This window comes from Gekko japonicus, unplaced genomic scaffold (assembly GCF_001447785.1).
Source record: "Gekko japonicus isolate JY-2015 unplaced genomic scaffold, Gekko_japonicus_V1.1 scaffold3797, whole genome shotgun sequence".
NCBI classification, from domain to species: Eukaryota; Metazoa; Chordata; class Lepidosauria; order Squamata; family Gekkonidae; genus Gekko; species Gekko japonicus.
Genome location: NW_015168774.1, coordinates 50,241 through 68,385, shown reverse-complemented (window position 1 = coordinate 68,385; position 18,145 = coordinate 50,241). Strand labels below are relative to the sequence as shown.

Here is an 18,145-nt window from a genome sequence, read left to right as displayed (position 1 = left end):
AGAGGAGAGGAGAGGAGAGGAGAGGAGTGTGAGGCCATAGACTCTATCCTCTGAAACTGCCATTTCCTCCATGGGGAACTGATCTCTGTAATCTGGAGATTAGGGGTAATTTCAATAAAACTCCAGAACCCACCCTGAGGCTAAACAAAGTCTGAGTCCGGTAACACTTTAATGACCAAGACCATTTTCCAGGATAAAAAAGTGACAAAGTGAGCTTTGTCTCACAAATGCTTATAACACTGGAAAATGTTGGTCCTTAAGGAGCTACTGGACTCAGATTTTGGCTACTCATCTGAAATTACCTTGAGGTCAGTAATGTTGAGGTCTTCACACCAAGCTAAACAATAAATAACCTTGCATAACCTGCTGATTTTAATAGACGTGCAAACTGATGTGAGGAGGCTTCCTTCCTAGGCATTTATTTCAGGGGCTGAAATATATAGCAGAGGTCAAATCAAATGGTCCCCTTTGCTGATCTAGTTTTTCAATCTGGACATTTTTTTCTATATGAATCAAATGTATCTATAGGGAGCCCCGCATACAAATGTGTTCAACTGTTTACTACAAACAGAAACTGCTACAAGCATGCAGCATGTGACAAATTCATTTTCAGTAGGGCTATGTGCACAGACTAGCAGCTTCTGCTTGTAGCAAAATTATTAGGGCAAATCCTATTCACTGAGAGCACATTGAACATGGGCCAACAAAAAAAAATATCCCTCATTGGCCTGGGTTGAAAGGCAAGCTGCAAAGGTATTGTGGGAATCAAATCTTAAATGCAGCTCTTGACTGTTCAAAGGAAAAGGTGGATCCTTTACCTTGGTACTGAAGTCAGACTGCAATCAGGAAAAAAAAAGAGTAGCTCTGGTAGCGGGCAGTTGTGCAAAAAACATGTGTAAAAGAACCTGCCAGCAGCTGTGCCTGCCTTTCAGCACACAAAGTCACTGCAGGTGACTGGTTTTTATATGCACTGAAAAACCCAGACTGCAGCATAGCCTGGTCTGCACGAAACCACTGAAGATAAAATGCTCGTTACTGACCAAATGGAATAAAAGCACTGTGGTGTGCGGCAGCACTATGATTGTATTAAGTATTAAGGCCCTCTGTTGTGGGAATTGAAAGGATGCTGCACTCCCCTGAACACAAAGGAACGGCAGCGAGAGCTGAGGATTGTAGGCATTGTTCGCTTTTGTGACAGTGATTGCATTTGTTGCCTGGAGTTGCAGAAACAGTCAGACTTGCCCCTTCTGCCACTTTCTAATGAAACAAGTATCATTTTGTAACAGCTGGAAACATGAAGCAGGGGCAGCGGGGGGGGGGGAATCTAGTGCTCTGAAGCACACACTCTTTTGAGATAGTCATTGCTTCTTAGGGCAACTAAAACAAAGCCCATATACTGCTGGAAACCAGTCACCACATTTTAAGAACAGGCACATGTGAGAATACACATTTACACACCCATACTCACAGCTAACAAGGTGGATTCCTAACCCTGTCGTACCACATCTCTGGGCAAAGTATAAACCATTCCTCCTGCCCAAGGGGCCTTCCTGCAACAAAAACCCCTTTTAAGTTGGAGGAAGTCTCCTCAGGCTGAAAGAAGGTTCCTTGGAGGAAGCCTGGATCCCCGACAACATAACATGTCTGTTTCTGAACCTAGATTCAAAACAAGATTTTCAGGATATAAGCGTTCAAAAGCAAAGCACTCTTCCTCAGATACAAGTAGGAATCAAGATCCCTGAGCCCTTATATCCCAGTCAGAAGGTGGGAGGGGCATTTCAAAGAAGGGAGTCAAGATGCAAAGGTACAGTGCAAAATGTAATCAGGTTAATTTCTCAACCTGTTGTTTCCATAGTTTGGCCTGTACTGATACCCCAGATATAGAGAATAATAAGCAATGTATCTATCAAGCTGCATCAAAGTGTTAACACATCCTCCTACAATGGCTTTTCTCTAATGGTTTCCCAACCTACTTTATGGGGATTCATTATAAAGACTGCCATTGTCTTCACGAGATAGGGAATCTCACATTTTACAATTAGAAAATGGAGTCAAAATAATAATGTCAAAAAATGCTGTCTAAACAGAAAATGCAGGGACTGTTTTTACAGAGGCTCTGGCCATCCATTACTCTGTCACCCTGAGGTATATCTGCAGACATGACACTACACAGTACTCATACACAAGCTCTCCAGTGTTCCAGAAGTATGGAATTCCCCTTACACATGGCACATGGCATCTTCAAACAGCACCAGGTTCATGGCAGCATTGACCTCATTGTGATTCTCTAAGGCTTCCACTAACAGCAGGTTTAATGATTCCCAGCTCTGGACAGGCATGTATTTGGGCTCCCCTACTCCTTTTGTGAAGTGGCAAAACACGTTAATCTCCTTAGTCTGTTCCAGGGTATCCTCAATTTCCTAATGAGAAAGAACATAAATGAAACACACAAAGTTGTAGCACACAAACAAAAAATCCGCAGCTTCTAGTCACGGCTCAAGGAGAAAGTCAGGATGTGTAAAACAAACTGCTGGACTAGATGGACCACTTGTCTGGTCCAGCAGGGGTCTTCTTATGTTCTTATGATGCTGATCACCAGTCTCTTTAATTAAGACTTCCCTCAAATACATTTCCAGACAAGGGAAACTCTTGTGCAGTTCATCTTCGTCTTTCTGTAACTCTGTGTAATGATCTTTATGCTAGTCTGACACATTCATATACCAACTCCATTGCCCAGTGCAGATACCTATTCAAGCCAAAGATTCTGGTCCTCTGGAAGAACAGCAGGTTGGACCTGCAACCCCTCATGTCCATGATGTATAATGATATACATGGGCACTCAACATGGATCCCCATATACAGCACAATTATCCCTCATTTAGTTTACAGCTCTTGGACAGAAACAATCACCAGATAGATAGTTGACTGAAAGATGAAACCCTCTGGATCTTCTCTGTGGGGATCTGTTTGACGTAGCTGCCCACATTCCGTTTGATGTAGTGCTTCTTTCTATGCTTGACAACCATATATTTTTAAATAAAGCAAGTACTACAAAGATACCATAAAATCTCCATTGTTCTATCATCCAAAGAAAAGGAGATCTGGGAGCACTGCCTTGAGACGTTTCACCACTCCAAGAAGCAGGTAGCGCATAATAGTAGGATTTGGGTCTCCAGAAAAGGAGCATCCATGTTACCTATTATATTAGTAGTATGTGGAGTGCCGGTGCTGTTCCTCAACTATGACAACAAGAACTCTGGCCTCAAGTAAGCATCTGAACGTGGCCTACGTCACTTACTTCACAATACTTCTTCACAGTCTCTGTTTGCATTTTATCAAAGAGACTGACATCCTTCTCATCAACCATCTTATCCTGATAAACACGATTAGATTCATGCAGGTACAGCTTAACTAAGTCCTGGGGAGTCTTCAGACATTCAGGGGTTGAAAACAGAATACCCTGAAAAGAAACAGAGGTGAAATCAACATACACCTTATTTTTATTTATTTATTTAATGGGATTTTTATCCCGCCCTCCCAGCCAAGGATGGCTCAGGACGGCTTGCAACTCATAATTTCAACAACATATAATACAATAAAATTTGTACAAAATGGATGCAAGAGCAAATCTACAGGTCAAGTTGTGCAGACAAGACACAGGATCCAAAGAGCAGGGTGCTGCTATGGCTGAGATTTCATACTGTGTCACACCATTCATGATTTGCATGGTATAAACTACCTTGGAATTCCTCTTCAGGCTGTGTGTTCTGGGTACAAGTACACCCCTGAATCATCACACAAACCTACTAATGAATAACAGCTGACTTCAAACTCTAAACTCCATGACACCAGCACAGATCAGAATTGCCACTTCAAAATAAAAAATATGCATATGATGTATGTGAGGGGTCTATCATCTGATCACTCCTACTCCAAGTACAAATAATGACTGAAGGGTGTTAAGGAGTAATAAATCCTGGTGAAATATTTGTGTGCGTGTAGCCTAGCTCAGGATAAGCATCAACTGTCCATTAAATGGCTGAGTTTGTATTTCAGCTCAAGCTCAGTAGTAAATCTAGTTGCCTGTACAGGGACAAGATACAAATGAGAACAGAATGAGAAGGCCAAACACTGTTTTCATAAGGAGGAGCCAGGACATGCTGGCACAAAGAGAATGTCTGACTGCAAAGCACTAAGCCTTCCACCAAACAAAATGAATAAAGCCCTGAGTGAAATTTCTACTTCTTTGTGTTTCCATGGATATAGCCTTTGATATCAGTAAGTCTCATGCAAGAGTAATTAGGCACAGGATTATAACCATGATGTAAAATTTGCTGTTAAGTGAGACCATCCAAGAAGAATGTTCATCCTAGATTTCAGTAATCTCCAAGTCATGATCTGATTTCACCTCTAGCAGACAGAAAAAAATGTGGGTCTCCCCATTTCCTGCAATCTAGGTCATTCACATACTTGCAGCTTCCCACCCAATTGCAAGAGGAAGTAAACAACTGGATGCTCACTTTTTTAAAATGCACTTTAATGAAGCAGATGTTGCCTAGAGAAAAATATTAATTACTGTCAGGTAATTGTGGTGTGTTTATAACAATTCTTTAAAAATATACAGGAATATCTCTGTTGAAGTTAGTTTCAACAATAACTATGGGTTTAATGATACCAATTTAAATACCACTTTATTTTTAAATCGGAATCAGAAATTATAAGATGCACTCAAAGGCAAATGAAAATGCCTTGCTTCTCCCAGCTTCCCCAAGTTTAAAGGTTTGGCTTTTAAATCTTTTAAGGACTGCAAATAAATGAGCATCTTATCACCCAAAATACATACTTTTAAAAACTAGGAGCCTTGAATAAGGAAGTGTCCTCTGCACCCAAAATAAAGTTTGGACCGCCACACTTCATACACCCCTATGTTCAGCAGACTCTCCCCTTCAAGGGGGCATATGCTGTTTCCTGTTCCAAAGTGCAGTTCTTGTGCCAGCTGCTCCAAAGTGTGGTGCCCCAAGGAAAATCACACAGACAGACGCTGGGGCCAGGCTGCACCCACAAAGCACCCTTTCAAATACCCCAAATGACACATCACCACACTCTGAAGACTGTCCCCTGCAAGAAGACATACAGTGCTGCCCGGTCCAAACACTGGTTCCAGTGCCATGAGCTTCTTTTTGGATTGCCTTCCAGAGGCCTGTATTTCAAAGAAGACTTCAATAAGGAAGTGCCCTCTGTACCCAAAATAAAGTTTGGACCGCCACAGTTCATACACCCCCATATTCAGTGGACTCTTCCCTTCGAGGAGAGATATGCTGTTTCCTGGCCCAAAGTGCAGTTCTGCCAGCTGATCCAGAGTGTGGTGCCCCCAGGAAAATCACACAGGCAGACACTGGGGCCAAGCTGAACCCCTAAAACAATCTTTCGACCACCCCAAATGACTCATCACCATGCTCTGGGTGATGAGTCATTTGGGGTGGTCGAAAGATTGTTTGGGGTGGTCGAAAGATGCTCTGGAGACTGCCCCTGCAAGAAGAAATACAGTGGTGTCTAGTCCAAATTCTGGTTCTGGCAACACAAACTTCTATTTGGGTTAACACCAAGAGGCCTGTAATTTCAAGAGCGATTTGAATAAGGAGATGGTTTGACGGCTTGTCCTATACACCCCAGAATAGGATTTGGACTGAAATGAGACAATAACAGAACACCACTAGTGGTCACATACAGCTCTCAACTCAAAACAGCTCAGTGCATCATCAGCAACTTACAACCTCTACTGGATAACGACAGTACTCTTTCAAAAGTACTGGGGGGCAAACCTTTTCTAGTGCACAGACAGCCTCCATTCTCAAACTCCTCACCCGCAATAATACAGCATCTAATTTGAACACTGGTACCAGAGTTTGCAACAAACCCAGATGCCAACTTTGCTGCCACATACATCCAAAAAACACAATCACTGGACCTAACAACATCAACTATACCATCTCAGGCTCATTCACTTGCTCATCTTCTAATCTCTCCTATATTATAAAAGGGTTTTGGGTGCCAGAATTCTAAAATGCACTCCTTTAGTGTTAGGCCGAAAAAACTGCCACTCGGAAGACACTGGCTGGGTTCATTGGCTGCTTTGTGCAGTCCCGCCCAGCGTTCCAAGGTCATTTACATATGGAAGCTGAGTGGACTACACTCCATTCCACACCTCAGACTCACCCCCCCCCCACAAGGCAGTTGGAATTTTCAGTTGGGAGAGAGAATGATGTCAGCTGCTCCCTAGGCAGAGGCTGTGTGTGTGTGTGGGGTGTGTGTGTGTAAAACTTAAGACAGACAGGCAGATAGGGTTGCCAACTCCAGGTTGAAAACTTCCAGGATATTTTAGGGATGAAGCCGGCTGAGGGTGGAATCTGAGGAGGAGGAGGAAGAGGGGGACCTCAGACAGATACAATGCCATACTGCCCACACTCCAGACAAGCTGTTGCCAGTCTCCAGGTGACAGCTGGAGAGATCTTAAAGCTTTGGTGCTACTTCAAAGTTCCCCAGGAGCCCAAAACAGAGTAGTGTTTTGGAAAATCTTGAGGAATTGTTTGGTGCATTTACGATGGGGCTCCTGGGGAACTATTGTTGCCAATCTTGGCCCAGCACGGAAGGCCGATGCCTCCGTCGCCCGGCCGAGATTGGGGGGGTGGGGGCGAGGCAGGCGATGGAAGGCCGATGCCTCCGTTGCCTGGCTGGAGTGGCCGCGGGGGGGTCTGGAGTCGGGCGGCCGCTGGCGGGGGACGCAGTCGCCCGGGCCGAGATTGGGGGGGCAAGGCGGGCGACAGAAGGCCGAGGCCTCCGTCGGCCGGCCCTCTACAGAATCCACCCCCCAAACCTCCAGGTATTTCCCTCCTTAGAGCTGGCAACCCTACATTCCCCTCAGTGCCTGTTGGTAGGCAACTAAGCTTGGTCCTGTCACCTACTTTGGCCTTTGGGAGAAAACACATTGGGGCCAGTCCTGATAGGGTTGCCAACTCCAGATGGGAAATTCCTGGAGATTTGAGGGATGGAGCCTGAAGAGGGTGAGGTTTGAGGAGGGGTGGGACCTCAGACAGGTACACTGCCATAGACTCCACCCTTCAAACCAGTCAGTCCCTCATAGGGAACCATTGTTGCCAATCTCCAGGTGAGGGCTGGAGAGCACTCAGAATTACAACTGCTCTGCAGAAGGGAGGGCAGAAGTCAGCTGAAGTCAAAGGGGCAGATAATGGTAGGTTGATGGCTAGCTGGGAAGGAGATGGGGTTGCCAACTACATGCTGACAAATTCTTAGGGATTTGAGGGGTGGAGCCTGGAGAGGGTGGGGTTTGCAGAGGGGTGGGACCTCAGACAGGTAGAATGCCATAGACTCCACCCTCCAAACCAGCCATTTTGTCCTGGGTAACAATTGCTGCCAATCTCCAGGTGAGGGCTACAGATCACTCACAATTACAACTGCTCTTCAGGTAGCAGAGATCAGTTCCTCTGGAGAAAACAGTGGACTCTGTCATTATACCCTGCTGAGGTCACCACAGCAAATTGACACTGTTTGCCCAAAGCCAGAGCACTGCCCCAGAGCCTCTTTCTAGATCCCGTTGTATTGCTTTCACAACGGGCTTTACTGCTAGTATTGTATATGCCATTAAATGCCAACAATGCCTTTCAGTTCTCTACATAGGACAAACAGGTCAAATCTTATTCAAGTCTTCTTTGAAATACAGGCCTCTGGGAGGCAATCCAAATAGAAGCTCATGGCACTGGACAGTCTGCAGAGTATGGGGATGTGCCATTTGGGGTGGTCCAAAGAGTGTTTTGGGGTGCATTATGGCTGAAGTGTCTGCCTGTGTGATTGTCCTAGGGGCACCCTGCTTTGGAACACCTGGCACAAGAACTGTGCTTTGGACCAGGAAACAGGATATATTCTTTTGAAGGGGAGAGTACTGTGAACTTGGGGGTGTATTATGTGTGATGGTCCAGACCTTATATTGGGGTTCAGAGCTTTCAAACTCTCCTCAGTGTTTTTGGTTAAATTCATGAATAAGTCGCGAATAAGGAATGAATAAGGAACTGGGAATGAGGAACCAACTTCCGCCTCATCTGGGCCAAGCTGATAGAGAGATACCTGCAGCTAGGATGAGGCTTCATTAGAGGGAAAACCTGAACAACAGTTTAGTGTGTGGGATAATAATCATCAGTTCAAGGAACAATACAGTGTTGGCAGCAGAGTTGGGTAATATGCTAATTATGCACAGCAAGAAATGTTTTCTGCAGTTTCCCATACTGCTTTGAAACATAGCAAGAGCCCAAATAGTGCTGAGGTTTTTTGCTTTAGCAGAGCCAGAAGCCTCTATTCTTTATTTCCATTTTCACTTAATCCCATTTCAGTCCATTTATTTGTTTTAAATGAAAGCTACCATGACTTAATTCATCAGCCAGTTATTAAGCATACAGCTCATATTATACCAGCTCTGATCCTTAAAGTTTATGCACCATAAACCCACTACACTTCAGGCAGAGCCTTCACCCATTTCAGTTGTCATCTTTGTCAAGATATGGACAGAAGGCTTTCTTGAGAATTTCACATCCATGTGAGTTTCATTTTATGTGCACACAGAATAAAGCCTTCTCTACTGTGCCACACAACTGTTTTCTTATTTATTCAAAATATGTATGCCCTTTCTGTAACAATGACTTCTTTTTTTAAAGAATTTTATTAGTTTTTCAAAAGTGAAAGAAAAAGAGGACAACAACTACAAACAAAGAAAGACAAACATTGAACAAATATGGAGTCTGTACTCATTGTAACTACTTAAATTTTACATGAATAGAATCAGTCTGTTATGCACCTAGAGCATTTTAACCTTAAAAAAAAGAGATTATGTTTTAGATGTTATAATCCAAGCTTTGCAAGATAATGCTCAATCCATTTATAGTATCTTGACCAGTTCTTCTCAAAAACTTCATCTTTTTTATCTTGTGATTGTAAAGTTATCAAGTCAACTCAAGTCAGCCTTTATTGGAGATGACGTTTTAGATGTTATAATACACACGTTGCAAGATAATCCTCAATCCATTTATAGCATCTTGACCAGTTCTTCTCAAAAACTTCATCTTTTTAATCTTGTAATTGTAAAGTTAATTTGTCCATTTCCGCTGTTTCCAATAGTTTAGAAATTATTTTTTCTTTAGATGGGACTTCTTTTTTCCAATGTTTGCATGCAAAATCCTAGCCATAGTTATTACATGTATAATCATATATGTATCTGATATTTTAAAATTCTCTGGAATAATATTTAATAAAAACAATTCTGGTACAAATGGCAACGTTATATCTAACATTTCTTACAATAGCTCATGTAACCATATCCAATATTTTTTTGTAACATTACAAGTCCACCACATGTGAAAAAAGAACCAGTATACTGCTTACATTTCCAGCATACATTTGACATACCAGGATACCATTTTGCTAAATTTTCTGGCATCATGTGCCATCTATGGAACATTTTATATATATTTTCTTTAAATGGTATAGATTTTTTAAATTTTATATTTGTTTTCCATACCTTAGTCAATTGGTCAAATTGTATATTGTGTCTTATATTTTGTGCCCATTTAATCATAGAAATTTTTATTATTTCATCTTGCATTTTAGTATCTAATAACAAAGTATAAAATAACTTTATAAAATTTCCATCTATAGATAACAAGATCTTATCTAATTATATGGGTTTATCATAAAAATCAGTTGGTTTATCCTTTACATATCTAAAGTCGTGCCCTTTCCCACCAGTTTAAATAAATTCCCTGTCTTTGTAGAGTATCGTGTGACATTAAGTTATTTTCCTTATCTAGTATATCTTCATATCTCCACAGTTGTTCTTTGGTAAATAAAGTGGGATTTATAAAGGCCTCTAATGGTGAAACCCATTTAGGTATTTTTGTATAAAACATGTTTTTAACCTCTTGCCATATCTTCAGTAAAGATGCTCTCAGTATATGTTGTTTGAAGTACTTATGGATATTACTTTTCTCATACCATATGAAGGCGTGCCAACCTAATCATGACCTTCTAGCTTTAACAGTCTTGGATTTTCTAAGGTGATCCATTCTTTTATCCATATCAGGGCTGCTGCTTTATAATAAAATGCCAATCTGGAACTGCAAAGCCTCCTCTTTCTTTTGCATCCTGTAGTATTTTCATGTTAATTCTATGTCTTTTACCTTGCCAAATAAATTGGCGTATCAATTTTTCTATTTCCTTAACATATTGTTGATTTTTTACAATTGGAATTGTCTGAAATAAGAAGAGAAATCTAGGTAATACATTCATTTTTACAATGGCTATTCTTCCCATAAGAGATAGTTGTAAATATTTCCAGTTTTCCAAATCCTTTTTAATTACAGTCAAAAGTCTCATATAATTATCTTTTAGCAATGAGCTGCACCTATTTGTTAAGGTTATCTCCAAGTATTTTATTTTCTTCTGAACTTCAATGCCAGAACTATCTTGTAATTGCTGTATCTGTTCTTTTGTGCAGTTTTTGGTGAACCTTTTCTAGTTCCTTTCTGTATTTCTATATTTTGTGAAAGGTCTCCATTTATCACGACCTTAGCATATTGTTTAGTGTAAATTGCTTTCACCATTGTGAAAAAATTTTCTCCGCAATGCCAGGTTGATAGCTGTTCTAACATAAAAGACCAAGTAAGATTATCAAAAGCCTTCTCTGCATAAAGAAATACCAATGCCAGTTGTTTTTCAGGGTGTGCTTCGAAGTATTCTAATACATCTTAAAAAGTTCTCACATTATTTCTCATTTGTCTTTTGGGTAAAAATCCTGTTTGATCTTGATATATTATTTGAAGTAGGACTAAAATAGGACTAAAATAGATGCAAATACCTTACAATCAACATTTAAGAGTGAAATTGGTCTGTAATTTTTTATTTATTTCTCATCTGTACCCAATTTATACATTAAAGTAATCAATGCATGATTCCAAGACTCTGGAATTTTCTTCTGTTCATTAATATTATGTATAGTATTGTCATGATCTCGGCTGTGCCACCAGAGGCCTACTAGGCCCAGGGAGCCTGGCTAGCAGTAGGGGAGGCTGGACCTACAAATCCCAGAAGGCCTTGGGAAGTTGTGGTACTGATTTTGACCAATAGGGAAGAAGAGGACTGGGGAACAAAAGAACTGGTGCCAGAGCAGAAGCTGTTCTTCTTCCCAGAGGGCAGAGCCAGAAGGAAGGCTGCTGCAGGGAAGAGACCCTCATCCTGAAGGAAGGGTGAGTAGACTAAGGCCACTGCAGATAGTGAACTAGGAACAGTATATATTTAGACGTGTTAGGGCATTTGATTTCTTTCCTTTTCACCCACTTACTGTTATTATTCTGCACCTTGTTGTTTGACCTCCTATAAAATAAACCTTTTCTTTGTTGTACTCTGCCTGGTCCTCATGCCTATTATTCAGCCAAAAGGGAGGTCTGAAGGTCTTGGGAGGGTGCTCTGGGCCTTCTCAAGGGATCCTAATTCCAGAGTGATGGTAGCGTCAGGTGACACCCCACCTGAGCCATGACAAGTATATTTTAGTAGTAGTGCAATTTGGTCTTCAAATATCTGGTAAAACTCTGTTGGTAGTCCATCTGGGCCTGGAGTCTTCTTTTTCTTCTGATTTCTAATTGCTTCGACTACTTCAGCAAAAGAAATTGATTCATTTAGGATTTTCCTTTGATCTTCTGTAAATTCTTTTTTTATCATTTTTAAAGAAATCTTTAATTTGATCTTGATTGGTGTCTCCCTTTTGATATAAACTTTTATTTAAAAATTCAATAATCTTAAATTCCTTGGAGGTATTTTTCTTCTTCTCCTGTTTCATTCTTCAATATCTTTATATGCTTCTTTTTTATTATTTTCTTAATTTATATGCCAGCCATCTTGTAGGTTTATTTGCATTTTCAAAATAATTTTGCTTTACATACATAATTTTTTTTTGCAATTTCTTGTGTCAGGAGACAGTTAAATTGGTGTTGAAGATTTTTAATCTTAATCCTTGCTTGGTCCAACGAGGATCCTAACTTCATCCTTTCTTCTTTTTAAATTTGTTCTTCAATCTGTGTAAACTTTTGTTTTCTTTGTCACCTCACCCAAACATCTTGTCTGATGAGCCATCCTCTCGCATAGGCCTTAAAGGCATCCCACACTATATCCATAGAAATGTCAGGCTGCATATTCAGTTTTAAAAATTCTTGAAATTCTTTTTTTGAGTCAGCTTCAAATTCTGGATTTTTTAAAAGCCATAGGTTCATAGACCATCTAGTCTTTTTAGGAGTATCTTGTAATGTCAAAAATAAGGGACTATGATCTGCAAATGTTGATGGAAGAATATGTCTAAAATATTATTTAACTTGGTTGTTGAGATCCAGGCCATATCGAATCTTGACCATGACTTATGTCTTGCTGAGAAAAAGGTAAAGTCTGATTTGTTTATATTTCTAATTCTCCATGCATCCACCAAACTAAATTCTTCAAGCAGTTTTTTTTAAAAAATTGGCATTTTATTTCCTGGCTTCTGTTTTCCTGGGTTTTTTTCCTATCTAAAGCTTTATCGAATACAGCATTATAATCTCCAATTATACAAATCTCTTCATAAGCTTGATTTGAAAGAATCTCCTGCAAGGATTTGTAAAATTTCTCCTGTTCCTGATTTGGTGCATATATGTTAACTATCAATGTTTTTTTGGCTTGTATCTGTATTTTCACTATTAGCACTCTTCCATCTTCTGAGTTCTAAATTAATTCTGGGTGCAGATGGTCTTTTACATAGGTGACTACCCCCCTCTTTTTCTCTTGTTTATCCACTGACGCAAAGGTTTTCCCAAATTTTTTAACTACTAAAAGTTTCTGGTCTGTATGTTTGAAATGAGTCTCCTGTAGGCAAATTACATCTGTTTGCATCTTTTAAATTTGTTGAAATATTTGTCTTCTTTTTTGTAGGGCATTCAAACCGTTGACATTTATGGAGATTATTTTTAGTTTTTTTCTATCCACCTTTCCCTCTTTTTTTTGGGATCCAGTTTTTTTTTTCTTGTCTTGCAGTCTCGTGGTATCTTGAAGTGGTATTGCCTTAGGATTTTTCTTTCCAGCCCCTGTTCTTGATCCTGTTGCACCTTGTCTCTGCAATTCTTCATCCGATTCTTTTGAGACTTCTTCCTCTTCTTGTAACAATGACTTCTAAGGCAGCTTACAACAGAAATCAAAACAACTACAGTAAGTTGTGGTGGTGGAAACGGCCATCATGTTGCAGCCGACTAATGGCAACCCTGTTGGGTTTTCAAGGCAAGAGATTAAGAGAGCGGGTTTGCCATTGCCTGCTTCTGTGTAGTGATCCTGGACTGCCTGGGTGCTCTCTCATCCAAATACTAACCAGGGCCAACCCTGATTAGCTTCTGAGATCTGATGAGATCATGGTAGCCTGGGCCATCCAGATCAGGGCTGAACAATAAGTCACAGGTGGAAAAAGAAACTAATGCAACAAACTCCACAGACACAAACCAACATCAAGACTTCTATTACTTACAGCAATAAATGAAAGGTGCTTTGTACTAAACAATCTGCATACAACTTTAAAAAATAAAACTGGAAATTTCTTTTGATACAGGAAATGAGTTTGGGCTTATCACTAATTATTTACAGATCTTGTGAAGACAAGAAATGAGTGAATACCTGGGACAGAGCACAATGTAAATTGAGGTTACTCATGCTGGCATGGCAAATGAAATTACTGAGATACGAGTACTACAGGTTAACTATCAGGGGCTTGAATTTGTATGCATTTTGTGTAAGACATCCTTAAACTGTGAACATCTCAGTCAACTAGAAAACAGCAGCTATAAAAGCAATCTTCAAGCAGCCTTGATATTCAAAGCCATTCAACAATGACCCACTTGATTTCTGAGCTGGATTAAAGGGGATGTCATTACAGACCACTACTTCAAACATGTCTCCATTCACATCCACTTTAGAGGTTAAAAGGAGTTTCTGGTATCAAACACTGAACAAATCACAAAATGAAGTTATAGCCGCAAACCAATTTTAGCATTATCATCCTGCCAACATAAAAACAAGAAGCACTTAATGTAACTTGGCAGAAAGACAATCAGAACTCAGGGCTTCTTGTGAAACAAACCCATTTATTTTTTTATTATTTCTAAACATGCTCCTCAATGACATGCCAACTAGAGACTCTCAGCTATTTTCCAGTGGATTCTGCCTTTTTTTCATGCCATGCCATGGTATGACACTTCAAGTAAATAATATTGTAAATCATTCTCTTTAATTTCAAAGCTTGATGTAGTTAGGGGAAACACCCACCGACCGGAAGAAACAATAAGCACCTAAATGGAAAAAACTACTTACTTGGAAGACATTGGACAAGTCCCTTAGGTTGAAATTGTAATGAAATTTGATAGCTGTTGGCAGGAAAGTTGCAGCCACTTTCAAGTGAAGGGCAAGTGCCAGATTTATTAACTGCTGTGATGATTTCTGTAAAGCCCCAGGGAAGTTCCCCTGCTTCAGGTGCTGTGTTAGGATTGTGCTGTAAATGGTGGATAGAGCATCTGACCCAGGAAATGAAAGGGCAAACACACTGAAGTGGCGCTGCAAGAAAGCAAACAAACACAAGCTTGGGTGACATCTCTTCCACTGGTGCCTCTTTTCCTCTAACCTAAAAAAATAACAAATGACACAGTTGTCTGCTTTAGATTATTCCCACACTGCCCCTTTCTGTTCATACCCTGTCTTCAGTTTCCTTTTTTTGTAGCAAATCCTGGGTTGATTCTGTACCAAAGTTTTCAAAGTTGTACAGTTAGCTTCATGTAGACACAGTCCACATCAGTTTGCCTCACATTATTAATGCTTCCAAGGACTAGATGAAAAATGCTTCTCCTAGCCAGGTGAACAAGAAATACCTGCAAGCGTGGGTTGATAGTGAAGCTACCAGCCGTGGGATTCATGCACGACACATACTGCACATTCATGATTTCCTTCAGGGACAGCTTGTTTCTGTCATACCTTTACCAGAAGGAGAATAAAAAAGAATGCATCATCCTAATCACAGCCTATTAGTGACAAACAAACAGCAGTGTGACTGCTGGACATTGCCAAGTCTCAAGCAGTATGGCTGATAGGTCTTGGGCACCTGCTGCATCCCAGCTGTTTTCAATTAACATTCTAACACAGGCTGTGTGATTTGGGGGATAAATTTAGAATTCACATATGTTTGCACAAAGTCTTGCACACCATGGACTTGCTTTAAGGCACAGCCTCAAATTTCCATTACAAGTATTTATACCTAATGCTTTGGGATCTTGGTGCAGCACTGCTCAAGTCACCATGGGTCCACTGACATTCATGCTTATCATAAGTTGTACAGATGTACTTAAGATGCTAATAACTGCACACTGCTCCATGGTGACAACAGAGGGTAGGCCCAGCAAAGACCTTGTTCTGCTCCCCACTGCTTTCCTTCTGAGAAATGAGGTACAAATCAGTGGCAACTGGTGTGAAAAGTTAAACTAGGCTAGTGATAAAGTGGTCATATCTCATGTTTGTTTTTCTAATCTTGAAAATTGGTAATAAGCAGACCATTTTCTGTCCCGTTTTTCATAGTGCTTGAAAGTTTTCATGCTCATGCAGGTCTTTATAAAGTAAAACAGCACACAGTGCCCACCCATATGAGATCTGTGTTAAATTAACACCAAGCCATTGGTGACCAATATTATCATTAGGCTGTTGGGGGGAGGGGAGGGTCAACATCTGAAGGATAAAGCAAATGACTTTTTAAAAAGACTAGCAGCAGGTCTGCTTCAGGTCTGCTTCTGGTGCCATGCTGTAGGGACTCCTGTAAGCAACTCTACAGCATTGAAGTTCAGGTTCCCTTTAACAGGGCTGGGTGTAAGCAGACTTGCAGTCAAGAGGAAATCTAACAAAGAAAGAAATTTTAGCAAGAGAGATGCAGAAATACCACTGGATTAAGAGTCTCACATTCTATTGTATAACTAGTGGGACAAGAAGAACTGGATGGTGTGTGATCCTATTGTGGTAGATTAAGTGCACAAAGGTTTCTCATAGGCTCCTGAAATGAGAGGCTTACCAGTGCCCATAGTCCAGATGCTGACGGATCAATGTGTGAGGCTGAACTGTCCCATAACTGTCTACTTCAGGCATATTCATGTCATCAATAAAGTAGATAATTTTCTTGGCGCCAGGAGGACTATAATTTCTTCCAGCCTTCTTATCTAGTGGCTTCTCAAGGACAGCTGAGAGAAACAAAGGCATAGAACATTAGAAGTCACAGTCTTAACTCCATTGTTACAAGATTGATAATTTAGGCAACTTTATACTGTAAGAGAGCTAGAAACAAGCTGACGCCTGCAATGGAGTAACCACATCCATAATGAGTCGAGTGAGCCGTGATAACTGTATGTCAGTCATTACCCATCACTACAGAAGTACAAGAATTAAGGCAAGAGAAAGACCAATCAGAAGGTTACAATAGCTGAAGAGTTTAAGCAGTTACCATTGAGAAAAACTAATGTTAGCAACATTTAAATCTTTTCTTTTCTGCTTGCCCAACAGGGCAAGGTTTATCGTGTTTTTTTTTAAGTTTTATGAAAGAGCAATACAGTTTAAAATATCTAGCCAAACGTCTCGTTCCAACATCATATTTGCATACATGTTACCATTTTTCCTTGTCTTAACTAATATTCAAACAACATAAATCAATAATCTATTCTTAATAAAACAACTAATTTTTCTATATCCTATCTGCTATATTTCATTTTACCTACAATACACTATTCCTAATCAACTTCATGTCTATAAACCTAAAAAGTAAAATAAGAAACAAATATTTCTTAACGGTTTAAAGATACTAATTTGGGCACATTATTATTTTTTATATGTTAACACTTTGTTCTCTTTAAAATGTTCAATCATATTATCAATAATGTTAACTTTTGAAATCCAATTTACTTACAAACTTTTCCAATGTATATTGAGTATCAATTCTTAAAGTCATAAAGCCGAAAATCCTTCACCTTACACTGTGTCCTCCTGTCTATTCTCTTATATCATTTAAATCATTACACATTCTCTATATAAACAGTCCTTGTTTGTTCATTTCCCTGCGGTACCAACTCTATAGTTCAAACTACCCTATATCTTTTTGTCTCCAGTCAGTTAAAATTTAGCAAATAATCCAAGTATATTGTTTCAGATTAAACAGCCCTTAAACATGAATATATCTTTTTATCTCCAGTTAAAATATTGCAAGACCAGGTATATTGTTTCAGATTAGACAGTCCTTCTTCATATATTTTTTACTTATACAATTTGTTTTTTTTTAAGCTTCCTCTGTTGATTTCTCTTAAGAATTATCACTTTGTAGGTCTTTGTAGGTTTCTTTGTAGGCTTCTCCCTCCTCTCTAAGATTGCTTGTGTGGAGAATCAAACAGCTCTCAGCAATTATTTCAAACTCTGAAAACACATTATTCAGTCTAGCAACAGCAAAGACTAAAGTCTCTGAGTAGTCAAAATAACCACTGAGTGTTTCTTTCGTTGTGATGCTCTTATCTTCTAACAGTCTGTGTCGCTCGTGTCATAGGTGACGACAGCTGCGTTTGGCAGTCAGATGTTTCCAGTCTCTCAAAGCCAATCAAAGTGTTTCCCAGGGCATGAAGAATGGCCACTGTAATCTCAGTTACCATTTTTTGCTTTATACCTTCCCAAAAGGCTTCTGACAGTTGGAATACATCTCCATCTTCCTGAAAGTCTTTCTTTTCAATTGGAGTCAAAATAGCCATTTTGTTCTTTAGCCGACAGTTTGAAAACAACAGTCTCTATGGAATTGCGCAGTTAGAATTCCAATGCCATTTTCGATCCAACCATCCATTTTCTTTTCCATAAATCAGATAAGCCTCAGTTCTTTTAAATTTGTCATCCCTTTAATGATGTTTTCAAACAAGCAGATAGAAGATTTCAATATGTTGCTTTGCCTCTATGTTTTTATTGCGTTGACTTCCCTAAACTCTGCCCAGCTGCTCACCTCCGGAGTGCATAGGGAAAG

At 39.9% G+C, this 18,145-nt stretch overlaps 1 protein-coding gene across 1 annotated transcript in view; it reads right to left on the bottom strand.

Annotated features, from left to right (window-relative positions):
• LOC107114235 (dynein heavy chain 9, axonemal-like) overlaps nt 1–18,145 on the bottom strand; it is a gene marked incomplete at its 3' end in the record, with an annotated part of 87,112 nt that overhangs the window by 48,576 nt on the left and 20,391 nt on the right. Inside the window, exons 3-7 of the mRNA XM_015415676.1 lie at nt 16,172–16,337; nt 14,988–15,090; nt 14,437–14,676; nt 3,299–3,460; nt 2,224–2,420 (exon numbers count right to left, since the gene is read on the bottom strand). Of these exons, the coding sequence (XP_015271162.1) occupies nt 2,224–2,420; nt 3,299–3,460; nt 14,437–14,676; nt 14,988–15,090; nt 16,172–16,337 (868 nt within the window). The remainder of the gene's footprint in view (nt 1–2,223; nt 2,421–3,298; nt 3,461–14,436; nt 14,677–14,987; nt 15,091–16,171; nt 16,338–18,145) is intronic.